This window comes from Amblyraja radiata, chromosome 3, assembly GCF_010909765.2.
Source record: "Amblyraja radiata isolate CabotCenter1 chromosome 3, sAmbRad1.1.pri, whole genome shotgun sequence".
Taxonomy (NCBI): Eukaryota; Metazoa; Chordata; class Chondrichthyes; order Rajiformes; family Rajidae; genus Amblyraja; species Amblyraja radiata.
This window is the reverse complement of record NC_045958.1, coordinates 86,009,049-86,030,165: the sequence shown is the minus strand read 5'-3', so window position 1 is coordinate 86,030,165 and position 21,117 is coordinate 86,009,049. Positions and strand designations below refer to the sequence as shown.

The 21,117-nt window shown below is 42.2% G+C and overlaps 1 protein-coding gene across 1 annotated transcript in view; it reads left to right on the top strand.

Annotated features, from left to right (window-relative positions):
• Window positions 1-21,117, top strand: part of dnah6 (dynein axonemal heavy chain 6) — a 288,021-nt gene that overhangs the window by 76,883 nt on the left and 190,021 nt on the right. The window contains exons 21-27 of the mRNA XM_033018232.1: window positions 2,766-2,858; window positions 3,991-4,110; window positions 8,355-8,535; window positions 12,210-12,306; window positions 13,996-14,209; window positions 18,248-18,412; window positions 19,387-19,500. Of these exons, the coding sequence (XP_032874123.1) occupies window positions 2,766-2,858; window positions 3,991-4,110; window positions 8,355-8,535; window positions 12,210-12,306; window positions 13,996-14,209; window positions 18,248-18,412; window positions 19,387-19,500 (984 nt within the window). The remainder of the gene's footprint in view (window positions 1-2,765; window positions 2,859-3,990; window positions 4,111-8,354; window positions 8,536-12,209; window positions 12,307-13,995; window positions 14,210-18,247; window positions 18,413-19,386; window positions 19,501-21,117) is intronic.

Sequence of the window (21,117 nt, the reverse complement as noted above, 5' to 3'; positions counted from 1 at the left end):
TGATGAGGCAGCAAAACATATGTGCCTACTGTATACATTTCCCACTTCCTCAGGTTGGGCCTCGGTTTCCCAGCGTCCACGGGGAAAGCAAATTTCACCTCCAACCTAGTCAGATTCTGAGTCTGAAAGGGGTCCTCTTTATCTGCTTTGCTAGCCACCTATTATGGACAATTGTGTCTGAAAGATGCTGATAAGTGTGTGTGCATATGTGCGCATATGTACGCATGCTATTTGTCTCAATATGGCATTGTGTTGGGTGTGTGTCAATTTAAGAATGGAAAACTGTACCTATGTGCTTTTGTCAGTTATCACATCAGCAAAGTCAGCTGAAGAGTAAGATTTGGATTATGATTCCCTTGCTCTCTCACCAAGAAAGCAATGTCTTGTGAAAATGCATCTGCACTTTTGTACTATATGGTGAATACAAATTGCCATCCGAATGCGCAAGACGGAAATAATATGATTGAGCTGAACAGAGATATTTTAATTGTTGTTTAATGTGACTGACGGGGATATTTTGGGCTGAACCCTGCCCACTGCCTGGAGTAATTGACATGTGTGGTCTCTGTGTACCATGCTCACCCAGGCTGGATGCAGAGAGGCATAATAAAACATTGCAGGTCTGCTGCGACACGTACACCTCAGGCAAATAATTGATAGCACCTTGTCCTTAAGACACCCTGACGCTGAGAAGTCAAATCTGATATGAAGCTTTGTCTCTTGTCAAAATTTGTGAGCTTTTTCTTTTATAGATTTTAATTGTCTCTCATAGTCACAGACACAGGCCCTTTGCCCCTACTCATCCATGCTAACCAAAACGCCCCATTTAAGCTAGTCCCATTTCTCCATGTTTCACAGAGACAGGCGTGCCAGAGTGTCCTCCCCCCCCCCCCACCACGTCCGCATGCGGACAACACAATGCCCAGGAGGGAACGGGTCAAAGACCTCTCCCGTCACTTTGCATCCCACCACTGGAGTGGTAGGAGGAGGCATTGAGGACTCCAGGCTCTGCATCTAGGGGGACAATGAGGGGGTTAACCCCTCTGTGACACCCTAGCCATGTTCAGAGATCTTTAAAAAGTATGGAAATTGTTTGAGATAATTAAAAAAAAATTAAAACCTCTTTTTAAAAATTGACTGAAATATAGATATTAAAATAAAAAGACCTACTGGAACTGTGCCTCATCATGTTCTTGGCTTAAAATGCATCCATACAAATCTGAGCCTTGCAATTTGGGAGTCGAAGAAACTACAACCATAAGCACCAGGAGTTGTCTTAATGGATTTCTAGGCCATCATAGGAGTTGTAGGGCACTCATTAGGGTTGACAAACGAGTGGATTGCACCTTCTCATCGGAGAAATTTCCCATTGCTGGTCTTGAAAGATCATTGACCATGGGATTGGTTGAGTCTATGGCAGGAGTACAGGGAGTAGTGCTTGGAGTAGTTTTCAAGTAGTTAGAGTATGGGTTATGATTGAAGTTTCACCCAGATGACAAAGGAGGGAGTTGGGAGTTTGTGCTTTACATTGTACTGACCATTGTGGACTGGTAAGCAGGGTGAGCTATAGACATTATAGAAAATGCAAGAATGGTTTAATAGAATGACTGTACACAAGAATGGTTTAATTAAAACACATTGCCCAAAATCAGGAATGTTATGAAGTAATTGACTCGTCCAACATGGAAACAGGTACTTTAGCCCACTCCAAGTCTGCACTTACCATCTAGGTACCATTTACATTAATCCTACACTAATCCAATTGCATTTTCTCCATTTATCAAAGGCATACTGCTGGGTTAATTGGTTACTGTAAATTACTACTTTGTGCAAGGTATTGACAAAATGAATCAAAGTGGAGTTTATTGGCATGTATGAGAGAGTACAAGTTGCAGGAGTATAGGTAAATAAAGAGAGGAGGTACGGGGCTCCCTTGGGAGCCGACACACATATATTGGGCTGAATGGTCAGTTATAAGAATCAGTCCTATCGGTTATAAATTTAGTTATATGTACATACCAAATAGTGAAAGACTTGGATAGAGTGGATGTAGAGAGGATGTTTCCACGAGTGGGAGAGTCTAGGACTAAAGGTCATAGCCTCAGAATTAAAGGACGTACCTTTAGGAAGGAGATGAGGGGGAATTTCTTTATTCAGAGGGTTGTCAATTCTTTGCACAGAAGGCCGTGGAGGCCGTCAATGGATATTTTTAAGGCAGAGATAGATTCTTGATTAGTACTGGTGTCAGGGGTTATGGGGAGAAGGCAGGAGAGTTGGATTAGGATGGAGAGATAGATCAGCCAGGATTGAATGGCGTAGACTTGATGTGCCGAATGGCCTAATTCTGCTCCTATCACTTATGACTTTATGACAAACTTGTAGAAGGTTAATTGCAGGTTAATAGACAGAATTATGCACAATTCAGCCCACAGTCTAAACTAGAATTTATAGTCAAAATCTGCCAGCAGGAATAAACACAGTTAGACATTATGAATGTATCTGTTAACAGATATATTTACAATTTACAGTCTGTTTTAATGAGGTAAATGTAAAGAAATTCAATTTGAAGCATTATCATCATCAAAGCTAGAACATTGAAAAATATAATTGACATATACACTGTGGCATGCAATTTTATTTAGTTAATGCATAAATAAATTGCATTTTAATGTGTGCTATTTTATGTGATGTAATATCTGTAATGCCATTTTCCATTTTTTTAAATGTGTTTACTTGATATTGTTGTGCAAATGCTTTTTTTTTAGGTGGAAGATGCCTGGAAAATTACTGAGCTTATTGTCCTTCCTCATCGTGATGCCAAAGATGTTTTCATTCTTGGAGGGACTGATGAAATTCAGGTAGGGCTTATTATCCATTGAAATGCATCAATAAAAAGAGTCATAGCTTCATGGAGTCATACAGCATGGAAACAGGCCAACCAAGATGTCCCATCTACACTAGACTCATCTGCTTGCTATATCCCTCTAAACGTTTCCTATCCATGTACCTGTGCAAATGTCTTTTAAATTGTGTTAATGTTCCTATTGATTTTAGCTGCTGAACGAAAAATTCATGTCCTTTACCTTCTACTTCTTAAGAGAGATGTCTTCTTAGGGTACACAAAAATGCTGGAGAAACTCAGCGGGTGCAGCAGCATCTATGGAGCAAAGGAAATAGGCGACGTTTTGGTCCGAAACCCTTCTTCAGACTCAGTCTTCTTAGGGGATATGGCCCATGGGGGAGTGGATGAACTTTTACCTCTTGTCTGCTGACTATACTAGAACATGCACATACAACTTGATCATGCACAGACAGCATCAATATCACATTCTGCCTGGGACAATATGGACATACATTTAAAGGAGGGATCACGTATCTGGAACTACAGGCATAAAACTGAGGAAAAAACGTGGCTTCCCACCTGAGTATTGATTGCCAGTTTGCTAAAGATGAGAGAAAGATGAGAGAAATAATAGCAATAAAGTAGGTTTACTTGGTTATAATCCACTCAAGTTTGTGATATAATATACAAGGACAGAGCTATCAACCCTATGTTTGATTTCTGTGCAAATTAACGTTAACCACAACATTTCCAATAAAAATACAAGTGGGCAAAAGATAACGAGTAAAATCTTTTATTTCATCTGATAAAGATAATGGTATTAAAACTAGCATGCAGTTTTGTCTATTCTTCTTGTTAATCTCATGGGGATTGGCATCTGCAATAGTTGGGAAAAGAATAGAAACATTCTATTGAGATAACCACATGCAATGCAATGCAATAAGATTTAACCACACAATAAAAATATGATGTAGAAAGAAATACATGAGAAATGCAACAATCTTAATGGTCAAAACTGGTCTAGTTGGAGAATTTACCAACGCCCAATGACTAAAAGAAAATAAACTACTGACGTTCAGAGTTGTGAATATTCTACATTCAATTCTGTTTTGTAGTTGACTAATTTCTATAAAATATTTTGGCTACAGGCTTTGCTAGATGACAGCATTATCAACGTATCAACCATTGCATCATCACGTTATGTTGGTCCTATTAAAACCCGTGTTGACGAGTGGCAAAGACTTCTAACACTCTTCAATGAAACATTGGTGAGTTTTGCTTCTTTTGTTGGATAGATCACAAAAAGGTTTTTCTTCTGCAGATGGCTGCTTTGCCATGTTTGCATGTATCATATCATATCATATCTATATACTATTAAAACTGTGCGTGCGTGCGAGCGTGCCTGCGTGCCTGCGTGCCTTTGATTGCTTGGTCCGCCCAAACCACACGCTGAAACGCTGTGATTGTCTACATTTTGATAGCGAATTAACTTTTACATTCACTCATGGACTCCTCAAAACATTTGGACATTTTTATGTACACGTCTTTTAATAAAATCCTACCCCCTCCCCCCCCACACACTCATTTTGTCGCCGCCTGCTGGCCAGCCACCATAACTCAGTACTCAGGGTCTGAAGCATTTTGTCGCCTCCTGCTGGCCAGCGACCATAATGGCTGCTGACGCCCGGCTCTGCTCGAAAAACGCCGACATTTTTCCCAACTGGGGTCTGAAGCACGCTCGGGGACCAGACCCAACGGGTCTGCACTTGGTCTAGTATCTATCAAAACTGTGTGTGTGTGTGATATTTTTGGCCTTTGATTCGTTACTCCGCCAAAACCACACTCAAAAACGCCGAGACTTTTACCACTTCGCTAGCGATTTTACTTTTACATTCGCTCATCCACTCCCCATAAAATTTAGTCATTTTTCTGTGCGCATTTTTAATAAAATCCTTCCCCCCCCACCCCTCCCCCCACTCACTCATTTTTTCGCCTCACGCTGGCCACCTTCATATCGCGTGCCCCGCGTGACCATAACGGCTGCTGCCGTCCGGCTCCCCTCCACTCCTCCCCCCCCCCCCACCCCCCTCGGCCCGGCTCTGTCACTCTGGCAGAAGGCACAGATCGGCTCTTCCCCCGCTGCTTTTCGCCATCGCCACTGGCGGCCCACAAGCTTGCACTGTCCGAAAATCCCGCGCGTCAACGGCCCGCCTGCCCACTCAACCCTGCCCCCTCCCCCCCCTTCTCCCCCCCTCCCTTCTCCCCCCTTCCCCTCTCTACCCCCTTCCCCTCTCTACCCCCTCCCCCTCTCTCTCTCTCCCCCCCTCTCTCCCCCCTCTCTCTCGATCGGCCACCCCTCTGCTGCTTTTGATCGTCCGCCCGCTTGCAGCAGCAGGGTCGCCCGCTCAAAAGACGCCGCAAATCGGAAACCCCAGCTCCAAAAGGCGTGTTCCTCTCTGTGTGCCTCACTCAGTGCCTCTGTGTCCCTTTCTGTGCCTCCGTGTCCCTCTCTGTGCCTCCGTGTCCCTCTCTGTGCCTCCGTGTCCCTCTCTGTTCCTCCGTGTCCTCTCTGTGTGCCTCCGTGTCCTCTCTGTGTGCCTCCGTGTCCTCTCTGTGTGCCTCCGTGTCCTCTCTGTGTGCCTCCGTGTCCTCTCTGTGTGCCTCCGTGTCCTCTCTGTGTGCCTCCGTGTCCTCTCTGTGTGCCTCCGTGTCCTCTGTGTGCCTCCGTGTCCTCTGTGTGCCTCCGTGTCCTCTGTGTGCCTCCGTATCCTCTGTGTGCCTCCGTGTCCTCTGTGTGCCTCCGTGTCCTCTCTGTGTGCCTCCGTGTCCTCTCTGTGTGCCTCCGTGTCCCTCTCTGTGTGCCTCCGTGTCCCTCTCTGTGTGCCTCTGTGTCCCTCTCTGTGTGCCTCCGTGTCCCTCTCTGTGCCTCCGTGTCCCTCGCTGTGCCTCCGTGTCTCCCTCTCTGTGCCTCTGTCCTTCTCTGTGCCTCCGTATCCCCCTCCGTGCCTGCGAATTGGGGGCTATGTGTGAGTGGGTAGGGCAGGGCATGGGGTAAAATGAGTGAATTAATAATATTAATATAATAACAATGGGGGTGGTTAGTGTGTGCGAGAGGGGTGGTTAGTGTGTGTGAGAGGTTGGTTAGTGTGTGTGTGACACCTCAGGCCGCCCCCCTCCCCTAGCAACTGCGCGCTAGGGGAAGAGACCCAACAGGTCTGCACTTTGTCTAGTATGATTTAAAATTGGCATATGGGTGAAAATTGGTTTAAAATTATTATAAAATGCATCTGCAGTTTTGTAAAATGTTTAATTGTACATTGAAAATATTAATGAAATTATCTAAATTACTGACTAAATTTAAAATAATGCTTTATTCTTCAATAAGCCACATTTTCCATGATCATTTATGTCACCATTTCTCTATTCTGTAGAGATATAATATTAGGGACAAACAACATTTCCTTTTTTATTTGCCAAACAGAATGGGTCTAAATGATTTGACATACTTTACTATTTTATTCAGCAATAAGTATCTTTCAAAGTAAGCTCGGGCCAATAAAGGACAACATAGCTTCCTTTAATTTCCTGCCAGAACTATGGGGAGAGAGCAGATGCCTGAGAATAGCTTGATTGCACTTGCATAGACCCGCTATGGAATGAATTGACCAGTTGGCCTTTCTCCATTTTGGATTGCAGAGCAATCTGATTTTGTACATCCAGAGCAATCTGCTCTGCATTCCAACAAAAACGATTTGCTTGAATAAAGCACCTTAACCACCGGAATGCTATTAAACTAAATTGTATCCAATGCTATTTAATTATATAGTATGGCAAATGACCAAAAAAACGTAATCAATAGTTTTTTTTAATGGTCCTTCCAAGGAGGAAAGAAAGACAGAGAACAAGAAAGATTTAGGGAAGAAACTTTAGAAGAGTTAGATAAGATTTAGGACCTTGGCAATTCAAGGCAAGGCTGTCTGTGGCGAAACAATTAAAATTTGGGGCTGACCAAGGGCCCATAATTATTAATATGAGAGGGTTGCAGGGTTGAAGTAGATGAGAGAGGTGAGGCACTGGAGAGATTTTTAGAAGAATGAGAATATTAACATTAAAGCATTTCTAAACTGTGAGCCACATTATGTTGACAAACAGACCTGATGGCTAAGCAAAACTAGCTGTGAGCTATGAAATGCTCGATAGAGTTTTGAATAAACTTAAGTTTATGGAAAATAAAATGAGACTACCCAGCACAATGTTATATCAGCAAAATCTAAAGTTAATGTCGGCACGAACATACAGCAGCACAGAAATAGCTCATGCAGATCTTAACAAGTTGTCATTAATTTAGGGACGAATTAATGTCAAGAAAGATAAAGCTGAGATGGAACTCGATGTCACTAGCATATGCGTGCAAATGGTCACAGCGTTGTAGTTGTTGCTGATTCTGAGGCGACAGATATGGGCACCAGAGATAACAATACAAGAAAACTAGCGGAATATTTGCTTTTTTCTGGTTATGACTGGATAGGTAGTTAATGCAATTGTAGCCACATTGTGAGGTTTACATCACACATGTTGAGTAACCTGAAGTGAAAATCCTAATATTATTATCCTAAAAAGGAACTTTTATCAGATTAATCATGAGGCTACAGATTCAGCAAGTTAACAAACTTTCTGTATGGTCATTACTCTCCATCTTTTTCAATTTCACTGGCGAGAGAAGGGAGAACTCAGTAAATTGAAAAGTGAAGAGATCATGCTCCACATTAACCTTATCACAATTAACATTTGTTGCAACAGTTGGTACAATAGGCCATTGTAATGTAAATTGTGTTTGTAAGTGTCACTTGGGAAGAATTTAAATCAGCAACGTTCCAAAACGAGAAGTGATCTCCATGATATTTGCTATGGTTGAGGTGTAGTGACTGAACAAAAGCAAATACAGTACTATCATATTTTGCACCCTTATATGATTAGAAAAAAAGCTGTTGTAGTTTTTATGTAACAAGCTGATTGAGAGCCTAATGTTACCAGTCAAAGACTATAAACCATAGCCATAGAAGGTCAGTGACTGAGATATCAATCAATTTGAAAGGGGCATTAGCCAGGAATTGAAGCATCAGAAAGATTTTTCCTTACTGTACACATTTTAGAAACCAGGCCACACTGTAAATGGTTTATCTGAGCAACCTATTCTTCAAGGCTGATTGTTCTCGACTTGAGAAAGAGATTCCCAAATACTATTTTCTTAATCTTTCTTTCCAGGGATATGTCACCTTCTGTTGCTGCCAAAAATTAAAATCTTTCATTTGTATTTGTCATTTGAAATTAAATACTTGATTAATTCAAATAAAAAGTTATTTTTCAACAGATTTGTTACAAAACAGAATTATTCTCTGTGCATTGGCTGGCTCATGTTGTAAAGGTCTTTCTAAGTTGCCAGTCTGAGTATTTGTTGGATGATGCCAGTTTGCAAAAAATGAATAACGTCATTTTTTGTACTGCATTACAGGACCAATGGATGACATGTCAACGAAACTGGTTATACCTGGAAAGTATTTTCTCTGCTCCAGACATTCAACGGCAGCTGCCAGCAGAGGCCAGGATGTTCACTCAAGTGGATAAATCCTGGAAGGAAATCATGAGAAGAGTAAACCGCCTACCCAATGCTCTGAGGGCAGCTACTCACCCTGGTATGTAAATCTCAAAACATTACCAGCTTTCCTAAAATGTATTTTTTAATATATACCGAATGAGGTATTTTTCTTTTTCAAATTAATATATTTCAGTCTAAAATGTGGGTTTTGTTTGGTCAACTGAACTGGCCAACTGAACTATTTACTTTGTTTGTCAATGATTTATGTTTTTCAAATTTTTTTGTAGTTTATTCCGAGATATCGGCTGTTATACAGACAACATATTCCTAAAAATCTACATTCAGTCTAATTCAAAAAATACCCCAAATGTTGCAGACACACAGTGGGTCAGGCAATATCAGTGGAGAGAGAAAAATGCTTTATGCTGTTGACCTTTAATTTATGTCTGAACTGCTGTATTATCAGCGTTTTCTGTTTTAGAAACATAGAAACATAGAAAATAGGTGCAGGAATAGGCCATTCGGCCCTTCGAGCCTGCACCGCCATTCAATATGATCATGGCTGATCATCCAACTCAGTATCCCGTACCTGCCTTCTCTCCATACTCCCTGATCCCTTTAGACACAAGGGCCACATCTAACTCCCTCTTAAATATAGCCAATTAACTGGCCTCAACTACCTTCTGTGGCAGAGAGTTCCAGAGATTCACCACTCTCTGTGTGAAAAATGTTTTTCTCATCTCGGTCCTAAAGGATTTCCCCTCTATCCTTAAGCTGTGACCCCTTGTCCTGGACATCCCCAACATCGGGAACAATCTCCAACATTACTGGACTTCCCCAACATCGGGAACATCGTTTTCATCTGCAATACTTTGCTTTATACTTATTTAAAAAAATGTTTACTCCCTCTATTGTTTACTTTATGGCGACTGGCCAAATGATTAGAATAACATAGGCTGTCCCATATTCCCATATTCTAACCTGTACATATCTTCAAATTTGACATTACCGAAAGTAACAATCCGTTCTTGGTTCTTGGTTTCTTGGTCCTCCAAAATATTCCAAATGGAATTTAAACTGGAGGTGGTGGAGTGAGGTTGTTTTCTCATTACAGTATTTCATAAAATGACATTTTAACCTCTGAGATACACATGTGTGTGGTCATTTGAAGGTTGAGTCGGCAGTAAGGAAGGCAAATGCAATGCTAGCATTCATTATGAGAGGATTAGAATATAAAAGGAAGGACGTAATGCTGAGTCTTTATAAGGCACTGGTCAGGTCACATTTGGAATAATATGAGTAGTTATGGGCCCCATATTTGAGGGAAAATGTGCTGGCCTGTACTCAATGGAGTTCAGCAGGATGAGGGGGGGATCTCATTGAAACCTGCCGAATAATGAAAGGCCTAGATTGAGTGGATGTGCAGAAGATGTTTCCAATAGTGGAACTAGGACCAGAGAGCACAGCCTCAGAATAAAAGGACATATCTTTATAATGGTGAGAGGGTGGGCTCGCACTCTGCTCACCCCGCACCTTCAGCTTTCGGCCTCATGCAGCAGATCCCGGTCCCACTCCGGCTTCACTCAGAGGCTTCCCGTTCAACTTATCAGTTTCCGGCCGGTCGTGCTGGTCACCGCAGAAGCAGCCCACGAGCTGCTGACTCACCGTGAGCAGCTCAATACACTGCACCCCTTCAGCTTTTTATTCTCCTCACCACGTTATTGACAGCGTGTTCCAGAATTTTTTACGATTTTTAAACCTTCATAACGTTTGTACTATGCAGCAGAGGAGAATGGTGAGTAAGGTGGCGAAAAATCGTAGAGCTATGAGGGATCAGTTTTGTGCAAATTTAATTCCAACGCAGACCGGAAGTGGTCAGGATGACAGTTTAGTAATAGTATAGATAGATGAGGAAGAATTTCTTTAGCCAGAAGGTGATGAATACCTCAAATTCATTGTCATAGAGGGCTTTGCAGGAGTATGGATTTGAGAGGGAAAAATAGATCAGCTATGATCGAATAGTGGAACAGACTCAATGCGCCGAATGGTCTAATTCTGCTCCTATGTCATATGGGTCATGGGATCCAAGTTGTGGGGAGCTTGTCGCATTTGTGGTTGTAGAGAAAGCAACAAATATTTTAAAAGATACAAATCTCTGGAGTAACTCAGCGGATCAGCCAGCATATCTGGAGAACATAGATCGGTGACATTTCGGGTCATGACCCTTCCTCAGATGATTGTGATGGGGTGGGTGCGGGAGACAGCTAGAAGAAATGTTGAGGCAGGAAGAGACGGCAAAGGGATAATAAATAAGTTAATAAATAAACAGACAAATAAATAGAATGATAGATAAATACAATATGAATCCACTTTTATTGTATAAACTAGCATCTGCACTTCCTTATATCTCAAAGCATCTAATATTTTTCAGATCCTTAACTAACAATTGTGGAGATTTTGTTACAACTGAGCAAATTTTATGTTCTTTTGGATATTTGACATTCTTCAGTAATTCTTGTGTGGGAGTTCCCATCTCCCGATCATCATGAGTATTTCCATTTACCTACAACATCCACGTAAGCCTGCTGTATTGTGGTACAGCAGAACAGCCATCTTCTTAATGGTGTTAGCCATTGGAATTATCATCACCTGTCTTCATCATCCTCAAGAGGGGACAACAAAGCAAAATAATTTGCTCACTTCATATTTGGCATTGAAGGCAAAATAATGATTGAATGTATGAGCTTGAGTGGCATTTAATGAATATGTAGTATGTGAGTGAATTAAATTGGAAAGGGTGGGAATAGATGAATATAAGTGATCAGTTGCTGAGTGTCAAAAGTGAGAGAATGATTCATTAACTATGGTTGAGAGATGATTTAAACATTAGGAAAGTAAACACCGAGACTCTGCTATTTGAGAATGGAAGGGGAGCACATGATTGCTGAACATTAAATGAGTGAGAGCTTTGTAAGTCTAGAGAAGAAAATGTACAGTCTCCTGGGCATTTGGTGGGTGATAGGGTGATGGAATGAAGCATTATAAGATTGTTTGTTAGCCCTGGACCCAGAAGCAAACTTGGAACTTTGCCTGCTACAGTAACCTTTCATCCAATCCAGGGAATTCCCTTGCCACACATTCATACAGCAGGCAGGTGACTAGAGATAATCCAATTTTCCAGGGATCAATATCTATTTGCCAAGTAATTGCTAATAATGGCAGAAATCAGGAATACAATATAATCATAAACTATATAAAATAAGAACCTACCTAATGCATTGCATTAATTCAGATATCTTTTGCATCTGTTGAATTCTTAATGAGGCATCAAAATTTAATTAATAGAAATATATGGTGAATTATCATTTTGCAGGAAATACATGCGGGGAAGGGGAGGCGGGGGCTGGTCTCATATGTTTGTGGTTCTCCAAGTATCCTTTAATTACCACTCTCCTTATTTGCAAGGCTGCTGAATCTATTCTGCAGTGTTCAATACTGTATGATGTGGTGTTCCTACTGCTTTATTGTTTTATTTTACAATATGCAGAAAGCTATGGGGACTAACATAATGTGATGATGTGCAACTGAATTTTACCTGGTTGGACAGCACACAGAGACATCTACATGTTATACATGCATATCTGTCCTCTCCTCTGATGCTGTTAGGTTTGTTCAAGTGATCCTAGAACCTCCAGGTTTCTGTTCTTGTTGCCAAATTATATATATTTACCATGTGAGACATTATTATATCATTCATTATTTCTTTAATAGGCATTTTGGAAGCTTTCCAGAGTAACAATGCATTATTAGAGCAGATTCTAAAGTGTCTGGAAGCCTACCTGGAATCGAAACGAGTCATCTTCCCCAGGTGGGTGTCCTTATTTTACCTCTTGAATGTATTATAATTGATTTCTGCCAGAAAACAAAAAAGGATTATTCTGGAAGAAATATGAATTAATCTGTTGCAAAATGTTGACGATGGGGTACTTTATTTCTTATCATCATTAATTACAACCAGTCAGGGGATGAAAACAACAGGACTCCTTTTAACCTATTGAATTTCCTCTGCTGCCTGTTGTTTATATACACTTGTTTTTGTTTCCTACTTCCCCCGTCATTAATTGTTAATTTGTTAAACACGTTCTACACTTTTTCTGGTTCATTGGGCAGTCCTGCAGTAGTTTTTCTTTTGGTCAGCTACATGACAATGGGTGTTCTTAAAAGCCACTTACTTTGCCTTATGCATTGTTACCTTCGGAACCGTAATACAGTTATGGCACAGATCAATGCTGAAAACCCTCACTGCCTCCAAAGTGCGAGTAATTTGCCACCTGCTGTAACGTGTGTTTGATGTTCAAATTTAAAAACTGACACTATGCCTATGGTCCCACCCTGTGATATTGATCATCAATATGAACAAACTTGCAGTAGGTACCTTAAACTTAAAGCAATGGAGATGTCTCCAATGTCATCCAAATCTACAATGTCAGCATCCTCTCCCAAGCCAATATTCTTAATATTAAGACTCTGATCGCATTCAACCAGATGGACGGTGCACATTATTCACATAACTTGCAAAAAATGCACTGTAGTCTGAGTTTTGTGATGACAAATAATATGAAGGATGGCAGGGCAAACGCTTTAAGAACATCCTCAAAGCCTCCTTAAAAAATGTTGATCACAAACCATTGAACCTTTGGTCGAGAAGCATCCAGGAAGACAATTATCTCCGAATGGAGTCCAGGTAGAGCAGCAGAAGGAAATTACGTCAGTTCAGATAATTGCCTATCTCTCCTGGCATGCACCACCTGGCCCATTCATGGCATTGTCTCTGTATGTTAGCTTGGATTCAGCAGTCACCTTATAACCCACAGACCTAAAGTGGAAATAGGAAATAAGTAATTGACTTCACAGGACTGCTGAGGAAGACATGATCACCTGGACATGAGTTTAATAGAAGGTATTTAGTTTCCCTTCCACCACTGTATTCGCTAATATAAACACATTGCTGTACCAGCATCTGCCCTGCTTTACCTGAAAACTTCACACCAGCTGGAACTCATGTTGGCAGCTGTTTCACAATATAACCTATTGCTGCTTTTGTCTTTTCCTCTTCCTAATAAAAACCTCTTCAAAACTTATCCCTTTAATCTTATTTTTGTTCAGATTCCATTTTTCCTCTCTGTGTGCTTATAACTGTAATTTTGCAGTTCAGTATTGTGCTTTGGGTGGCTATATTCATTACAATTCCGAGACAAAGAAGTTACTTTTACATTCAACCCTTACTTGATTTTTTTCAAATCAACAAATCATTTGGGGTTTTTTTAATGATTGAAGTCAAGCCAATAGATCTATAATTTCTAAAACAAAAAATGCCTCTCTTTCATATGTAAATTATGTAATTATCTATCATCAGTCTGCTGGTCCTCTCACTGTCCCTCAACTGCCTTTGTCCCTTTTTAACGATCGTTTTAAAATTATTTTACAAAATGTGCTTTTGGTATTGAGCTCAAGGGGTATTAATATCTGGTCATTCTTGTTCGAATCTGGATCATAGGTTTTACTTTCTGTCCAATGACGAGCTACTGGAGATTCTAGCACAAACTCGCAACCCACAAGCAGTCCAGCCACATCTGCGCAAGTGTTTCGATGCGATTTCAAGATTAGAGTTTGCACTAGCTACCCAGGGTGAGGAAAAAACAGCTGAGGGAGAACCTGAGAAGTTGTACACCAATGATGTCTTGGCCATGATCTCTCCAGAAGGAGAAAAAGTAAGGACGCTTTTATTAATAACTAGACCAAGTGCTGACCCATTGGGTCTGTTCCCTCAACGCGCGTTTGCGGGGAGGGGGCAGGATGTGGCGTCACACACACTAACCACACACACACTAACAACCCCCCTTGATATTATATTAATATTATTAATTTGCTCCTTTTACCCCATAACTGCCCTATCCACTGACGCATAGCCCCCAACTCGCAGGTGCATCTAGAGAGGGAGGGGGGGGGGGGGGGGGGTAGAGAGTGAGGGCAGAGAAAGAATGGGGAGAGACAGAGAGAGACAGAGACAGAAGGGCAAGAGACAGAGGGAGGGGGGGTGGAGGGGAGGAGGAGAGGGAGGGTAGAGAGAGGGGGAGAGGGAGAGAGGGGGGCTGAGAGGGGGGGAATGGAAGGGGGGAGTGGGGGGAGGGAGGGGGAGAGGGGGAGGGTGGGGAGGGGATGGGGTGGAGAGAAGGGGATAGGGTAGAGGGGGAAGGGGGTTTAGGAGAGGGAGGGTGGGGGAGGCCAAGGGGGTGGGGGAGAGGAAGGGGAAGAGAGAGCGGGAGGGGGAGAGAGAGGGGAGGGGGAGGTAGAGAGAGGGGGGGGGGAGAGACTGAGAGAGGGGAGAGAGGGGGAGAGACAGAGAGCGAAATGCAACCGTGTGTCACGCATTCAGAATGTTCTGGAAATAAAGCGTGCGCGTCTCATGCACTATAGCTGTCGGTAGCTCTATGGAATTCAGGGGAGGAGCCTGCCGCGTCACACACACACTAACCACCCCCTCCTCCCCCACATATACACAGCGGGTCCGATCTAAGCTGTCAATGAAGACAGCAAATTATTTTTTTTTAAACTGTCTTTGAAATTAAACGTAATGTTAAGAATTAGTGGTGTTATGTGAGAAATAATAAAATTCAATTCAATGAAAAACAATGGAATCAACAACTGGGGAGGCGGGGCCAGGAGGCAGGCGGGTGGGCGGGGCCGGGCGGGGCCAGGAGGCAGTTGGGCCAGGTGCAAAGGCATTGTGAGGTCAGCAGCTGAGCAACCTTAATATTAAAAAAATCAATCAGTTTGGTTATAAATTTTAGTAAATATCTCAGGAAATAATTGATCAAATTTATAGAGGATTGGATTTTTGAAATCATAAGGAAAATTTCTACCAGAAGATGTAAACATTTCACTGTTATTGTAACGTCAGCAGCTGGGCAGCGGTCATATTTTTAAAAAAAGGTCAGATTGGTAGCCAATTTTAATAAAAGAGTCAGCTAAAGAATGTACCAAATGTACAGAGGAGTGGATTTCTAAAATCACAAGGAAAGTCTCTACTCAAATATGTAAAAATCTCCCCGTTTCGACATCTGGTTTTCGAGGAGACACGTTTCAAAGGCAAAATGACACACACACACGCACACACACACACACACACACACACACACACACACACACACACACACACACACACACACACACACACACACACACACACACACACACACAATGGCTACATGTCCACCAATCAAGGCACACCTGGCTCCTGCCCCCCCCCCCCCCCCCCCCCCCCCGCTGCTGTGGATTAAAGGGGCAGAAAGATCGAGAAAGTTCCGCAGAACAAATATTCTACAGCTACGTTCCGCTATAGGATCTTTCTTCTACTGATCTCGGCAAGTGGCGATTATATTTTAAAAAGTGAGTTTTGTGAACAATTTAATTAAAAATCTGGGGAAATAATTGACCGAATTTAGAGAGGAGTGCATTTATGCGATCGTAAGTTAAATCCCTACCGAAATTGTAAAAATCTCCGCGTTTTTGCGTCTGGTTTTCGAGGAGATACGTTTCAAATGTAAAATGCTGTACACCCACACACACACAGAGTTTTAATAGATATATGATATGATATATGATAGATGGATATGATATATGATATATGATAGATAGTTGGCACTGAGAGATATTTTATTAATTGGCTTTTAACAAGGTTGTAAATTTGCCTTAAATTCTTATTTGTAACAAGTCTTCTGTTGCCAACATATGATAAAGAATGAGGTTGATATTTGATTCATTATATGTGTAATCTTCATTCTCATTTATGCTATCAGGAAGGAATGGAGATGCAGGAAGTTAGGCATGTCTGATGGTTCAACATATTACAGAGACCCATTTCAGAGCTACCCTCTTCTGCAGGGTAATACTACGTATCGTGGGAGGTTTAAAATAGAAGTAAATAAATAAACAGTATCTAAGAAAATCAAATTCAAAACTGATAAAGCCACTGAAAAGCATGATTGGTTGAAATGATTTAGAATGCATAATATATCAGGTATTATTCATTTTGAATTTCTTTGAAAAGGGTCCTAACTGGTGTGTCAAGAGAGCTTTATTGTCATGTATCCCAGATAGGACAATGAAATTCTTGCTTGCTGCAGCACAACAGAATATGTAAACTTAATACAGAACAGGAGATAAAAGTTCAGTGTGTCTATATACCATAGACCATATATATATATATACACAATAAATAAACAGATAAAGTGCAATAGTAATAATAGGCTGTTATTGTTCAGAGCTTGTTTGATGTTGTGTTTAATAACCTGATGGCTGTGGGGAAGTAGCTGTTCCTGAACCAGGATGTTCCAGATTTCAAGTTCCTGTACCTTCTTCCCGATGGCAATGGAGAGATGAGTGTGTGGTCAGGATGGTGTGGGTCTTTGATGATGTTGACAGCCTTTTTGAGGCATTGACTGCGATAGATCCTTTTGATGGTGGGGAGGTCAGAGCCGATGATGAACTGGGCAGTGGCCAAAACTTTCTGCATTTATTTCCTCTCCTGGACGTTCAATTTGCCGAACCAAGCCCCGATGCAGCTTGTCAGTATGCTCTCTACTGTGCACCTGTAGAAGTTCGAGAGAGTCCTCCTCGACATACCGACTCTCTGTAATCTTCTCAGGAAGTAAAGGCGCTGATGTGCCTTCTTTATAATTGCAACAGTGTGCTTGGACCAGGAAAGATCTTCGGAAATATGCGCGCCCAGGAATTTGAAGCTTTTGACCCTTTCCACCATCATCCCATTGATATAAACGGGATTGTGGGTCCCTATCCTACCTCTTCCAAAGTCCACAATCAGTTGCTTGTTTTTGCTGGTGTTGAGAGCCAGGTTGTTGTGCTGGCAACATTTGGTCAATCGGTCGATCTCACTTGCATACTCTGACTCATCACCATCAGTGATTCGTCCCACAACAGTGGTGTCGTTGGCGAACTTGATGATGGAGTTCGCATTATGTCCAGCTACACAATCGTGAGTATAGAGTGAGTACAGCAGAGGGCTGAGCACACAGCCTTGAGGTGCTCCCATGCTGATTGTTATCGAGGATGACACGTTTCCACCAATATGGACAGACTGAGGTCTGTGGATGAGGAAGTCGAGGATCCAATTGCAGAGGGATGCGCAGAGACCCAGATCCGTGAGCTTGGTAACCAGCATGGAGGAGATGATGGTATTAAATGCCGAGCTGTGATCTATGAACAACAGTCTGACATACGAGTTTTTGTTGTCCAGAGCAGAGTGGAGAACCAGTGAGATTGCATCCACTGTTGACCTGTTGTGGCGGTAAGCGAGGTTCTTGTCGAGGTAGGAGTTGATATGCGCCATAATCAACCTCTTAAAGCACCTCATCACCACAGACGTTAGTGCCACTGGTTGATTGTCGTTGAGGCCCGTCACCTTGCTCTTCTTGTGCACCGGTATTATTGATGCCCTTTTAAAGCAGGTGGGAACCTCAGACATCAGAAGTGAGGTTGAAAATGTCCATAAAAACTCCAGCCAGTTGGTCTGCACAGGTTGTGAGATCACGACCGGGTATACCATCAGGTCCAGGCGCTTTCCGAGGGTTCACCCCTCTGAAGGATCTTCTGACGTTGGCCTCTGTGACTGTGACTGAAATGCCATCACGGCGAATGGGGGCTCGGGAAGGCACATCAGTGTTCTCCCTATCAAAGCGTGCTAAAATGACTAGTGATTACCCAAAATAACATTTTGTTCTGCCCTGTAGGTTAGTTTGGGGAAAGGACTTAAGGCCAGAGGCAATGTAGAAGATTGGCTTGGAAAAGTAGAAGAAGCTATGTTCACATCACTTCGTCGTATGTGCAAAGCTGCAATCGCTGATTATCAAACTCAACCCAGAGTGGAGTGGGTGGTGTCTGGACACCCTTCTCAGGTATAAAATAATTTATTTCCTTTAACTTACTTTGTAGAAAGGTGGTAGCTCATGTTAAATGTTTCTCTAGTATAATATAGCTCTTGTTATTTTCACAGTGATCATTTTTTCCACATGTCACAGTGCATGCAGCTTTTTCAACATTTAGGTCCAGGTGTCCACAGTGTAAAGCTATAACAGCTACTTGATAGGCTGCCAAATGACAGTGAATATTTTTGTTTTTGTGCGTTTTAGAAGATAATATATATTATTCACTGCTTTTTCTTTCCATGGACATAACTTGCAAAAATTAGTAAAGTTCAGAAGTTTAATTGACTTGTCTCTAGCTTCTCAAGGCTACACTTTTATTTGTCTTTAGAACTTAATAATGTATGCCAGCTTAGAATGTCAGGACTTTGAAAGCTTTCTTGAAAAGGAACAGAGCTTTTCAGAGCAATATTGAGCAATAAATGTATCACATTGCTCAAGTTTGGCTTTGTTTAAACGATACAAAAAAGTGCTGTAGGAACTTAACAGGTTAGGCAGCATTTATGAAGGGTTATGGGCAGCTGAAGTTTCGGGTCGGGATCCTTCTTCCGACTGATGGATGGAGGAGTGAAAGCTAGTAAAGAGAAGATGAAGGTTTCTCTCTCGAAACCTTGTGGTTGATTTTTCGTTATGCTGATCCTTCCAATTTTCCTCATTACAACAGAATACAGGTTAGTTGCACACATTTGCATGTTTTCCTGTTGTTTGAGAAATATTCTCCAAATTGCAGTCAAACTCAAATTTGAGAATCAATGCCTACATTACAACCGGACAGCACTAAATCGATTTAGATGTTTTTGAGCAGGAAAAGGACAAAAATTGAAGATTTTAGCATGTTGTGATTCTAACACTTTGCTTGCCTTCAGAGCTCTTCTTGCTATAAATGTGTGTAATGCAGAGACAATCAGTACTTTTCATATCTTTTAACTTTGTTTCCATCATAACAGGTTATATTGACCATCTCACAACTAATGTGGTGTCGTGATTTGCATCACTGTCTAGAGGGCGATGACCATGATCATATTACAACGATGATTGAGTTTGAAAAGACCAACTTTGAGGTAACCTTAATGTAGTTTACAATTTTTATGTTAGTCAATATGAGCATAATTACTTGAAAAGTGTTGGGTCAAAATGCATTTACAAAAGAATTACACTTCTCAATGTAATAAAAAGGAACTGTAGATGCTGGATTATACCAAAGAAAGACACAAAATGCTGGAGTAACTCAGCCATTCTGAAGAAAATGGACAAGTGGCGCTTCGGGTCGGGACCCTTGTTCGGTCTTGAAAGAAGGGTCCCGACCAGTAACTTTACATGTCCATTTTCTCTAGAGATGCTGCCTGAACCGCTGAGTTACTCCAGCATTTTGTGTTTATCTTTGGTTACATTCCTCACTTCTTTAGTTAAAATTATTTCAATTTCCGAGGCCTTGAAATGTTAATAAGAATAATAAGAATAAGAAGAATACATTTATTGGCCAAGTATTCACATACAAGGAATTGGCCTTGGTGCTCTGCCCGCAAGTGACAACATGACATACAGTGACAGTTAAGAATGATACATAAAACATTAAACATTAATAATAAAACATTGTTGATTAAACATGTGAATTAAATTAAATACCAGGTAAAAAGGAGTCTACCGATTTTTGGTTATTGAAAAGAGCTACAACTAGTGGAAAAAAGCTGTTTTAAAGTCTGGCTGTGGCAGCTTTGACAGTCAGGAGTCGCCTTCCAGAGGGAAGTGATTCAAAGAGGTTGTGGCCAGGGTGAGAGGGGTCAGAGATGATCTCACCCTCTCACTTCCTGGCCCTTGCAGTGTACAGTTTGTCAATGGAGGGAAGGTTGCAGCCAATAACCTTCTCAGCTGATCGGACGATCCGCTGCAGTCTCCGGGTGTCGTGCTTGGTGGCTGAGCCAAACCAGACCATGATGGAGAAGGTGAGGACAGACTCTATGATAGCCCTATAGAATTAATAATAATAATAATAAATTTTATTTAATGGGCGCCTTTCAGACATCTCAAGGACACCTTACATAGTAATCCGAATAAAAACATATAATCGGAATAGAACAGGTAAAAAAGACATCACAGAGACACAAATTAAAAACAGAATTCAATCCAAAAACAGAAAATCAAAAACACAGTGTGAAGAGAGAGCAGCGGCAGCCAAAGCGCGCCAGCGTCCACTCTCCCTTCACGGCAGCCATCTTGGACACAGACCTACAGGATAGCACTGTGGAGGAAGGCACAATGTCCAGTCCCCACCCCATGTTCACCCCAAAGTCAGGCCTATTGAGGCCACCGCAATTGCCTCTACGGAGGCCCGATGTCCCTGGTCGTTCTCACCGGGTGGTCTTGCCCCGGCGTCGGGAGAGTCCTTTCGGCGGATGGGCCACCTGGAACGGCCGCTTCTTGGTTGGAGCCCGCGGCTGCCGAAGCCGACAAGGCCGCGCCGGTTTGGAGCTTCCAGGCTACCGATGAAAAAGTCGGCGCCGCCTCTCCGCACCGCCGCCTCTCCGCTCCGCAGACCTGCAGCCCGGAGATGTTGCTCTCGGCGGTCCAGCTCGCCAGAGCTCCAGTGCGGCGACCCAGGCAAGGCATCGCCCGCTCCACTCCGCTCCGCTCCAGCGCTCCAACGCTGTGCCGCCGCCGAGGCCGAGGTGCTGGGCGGT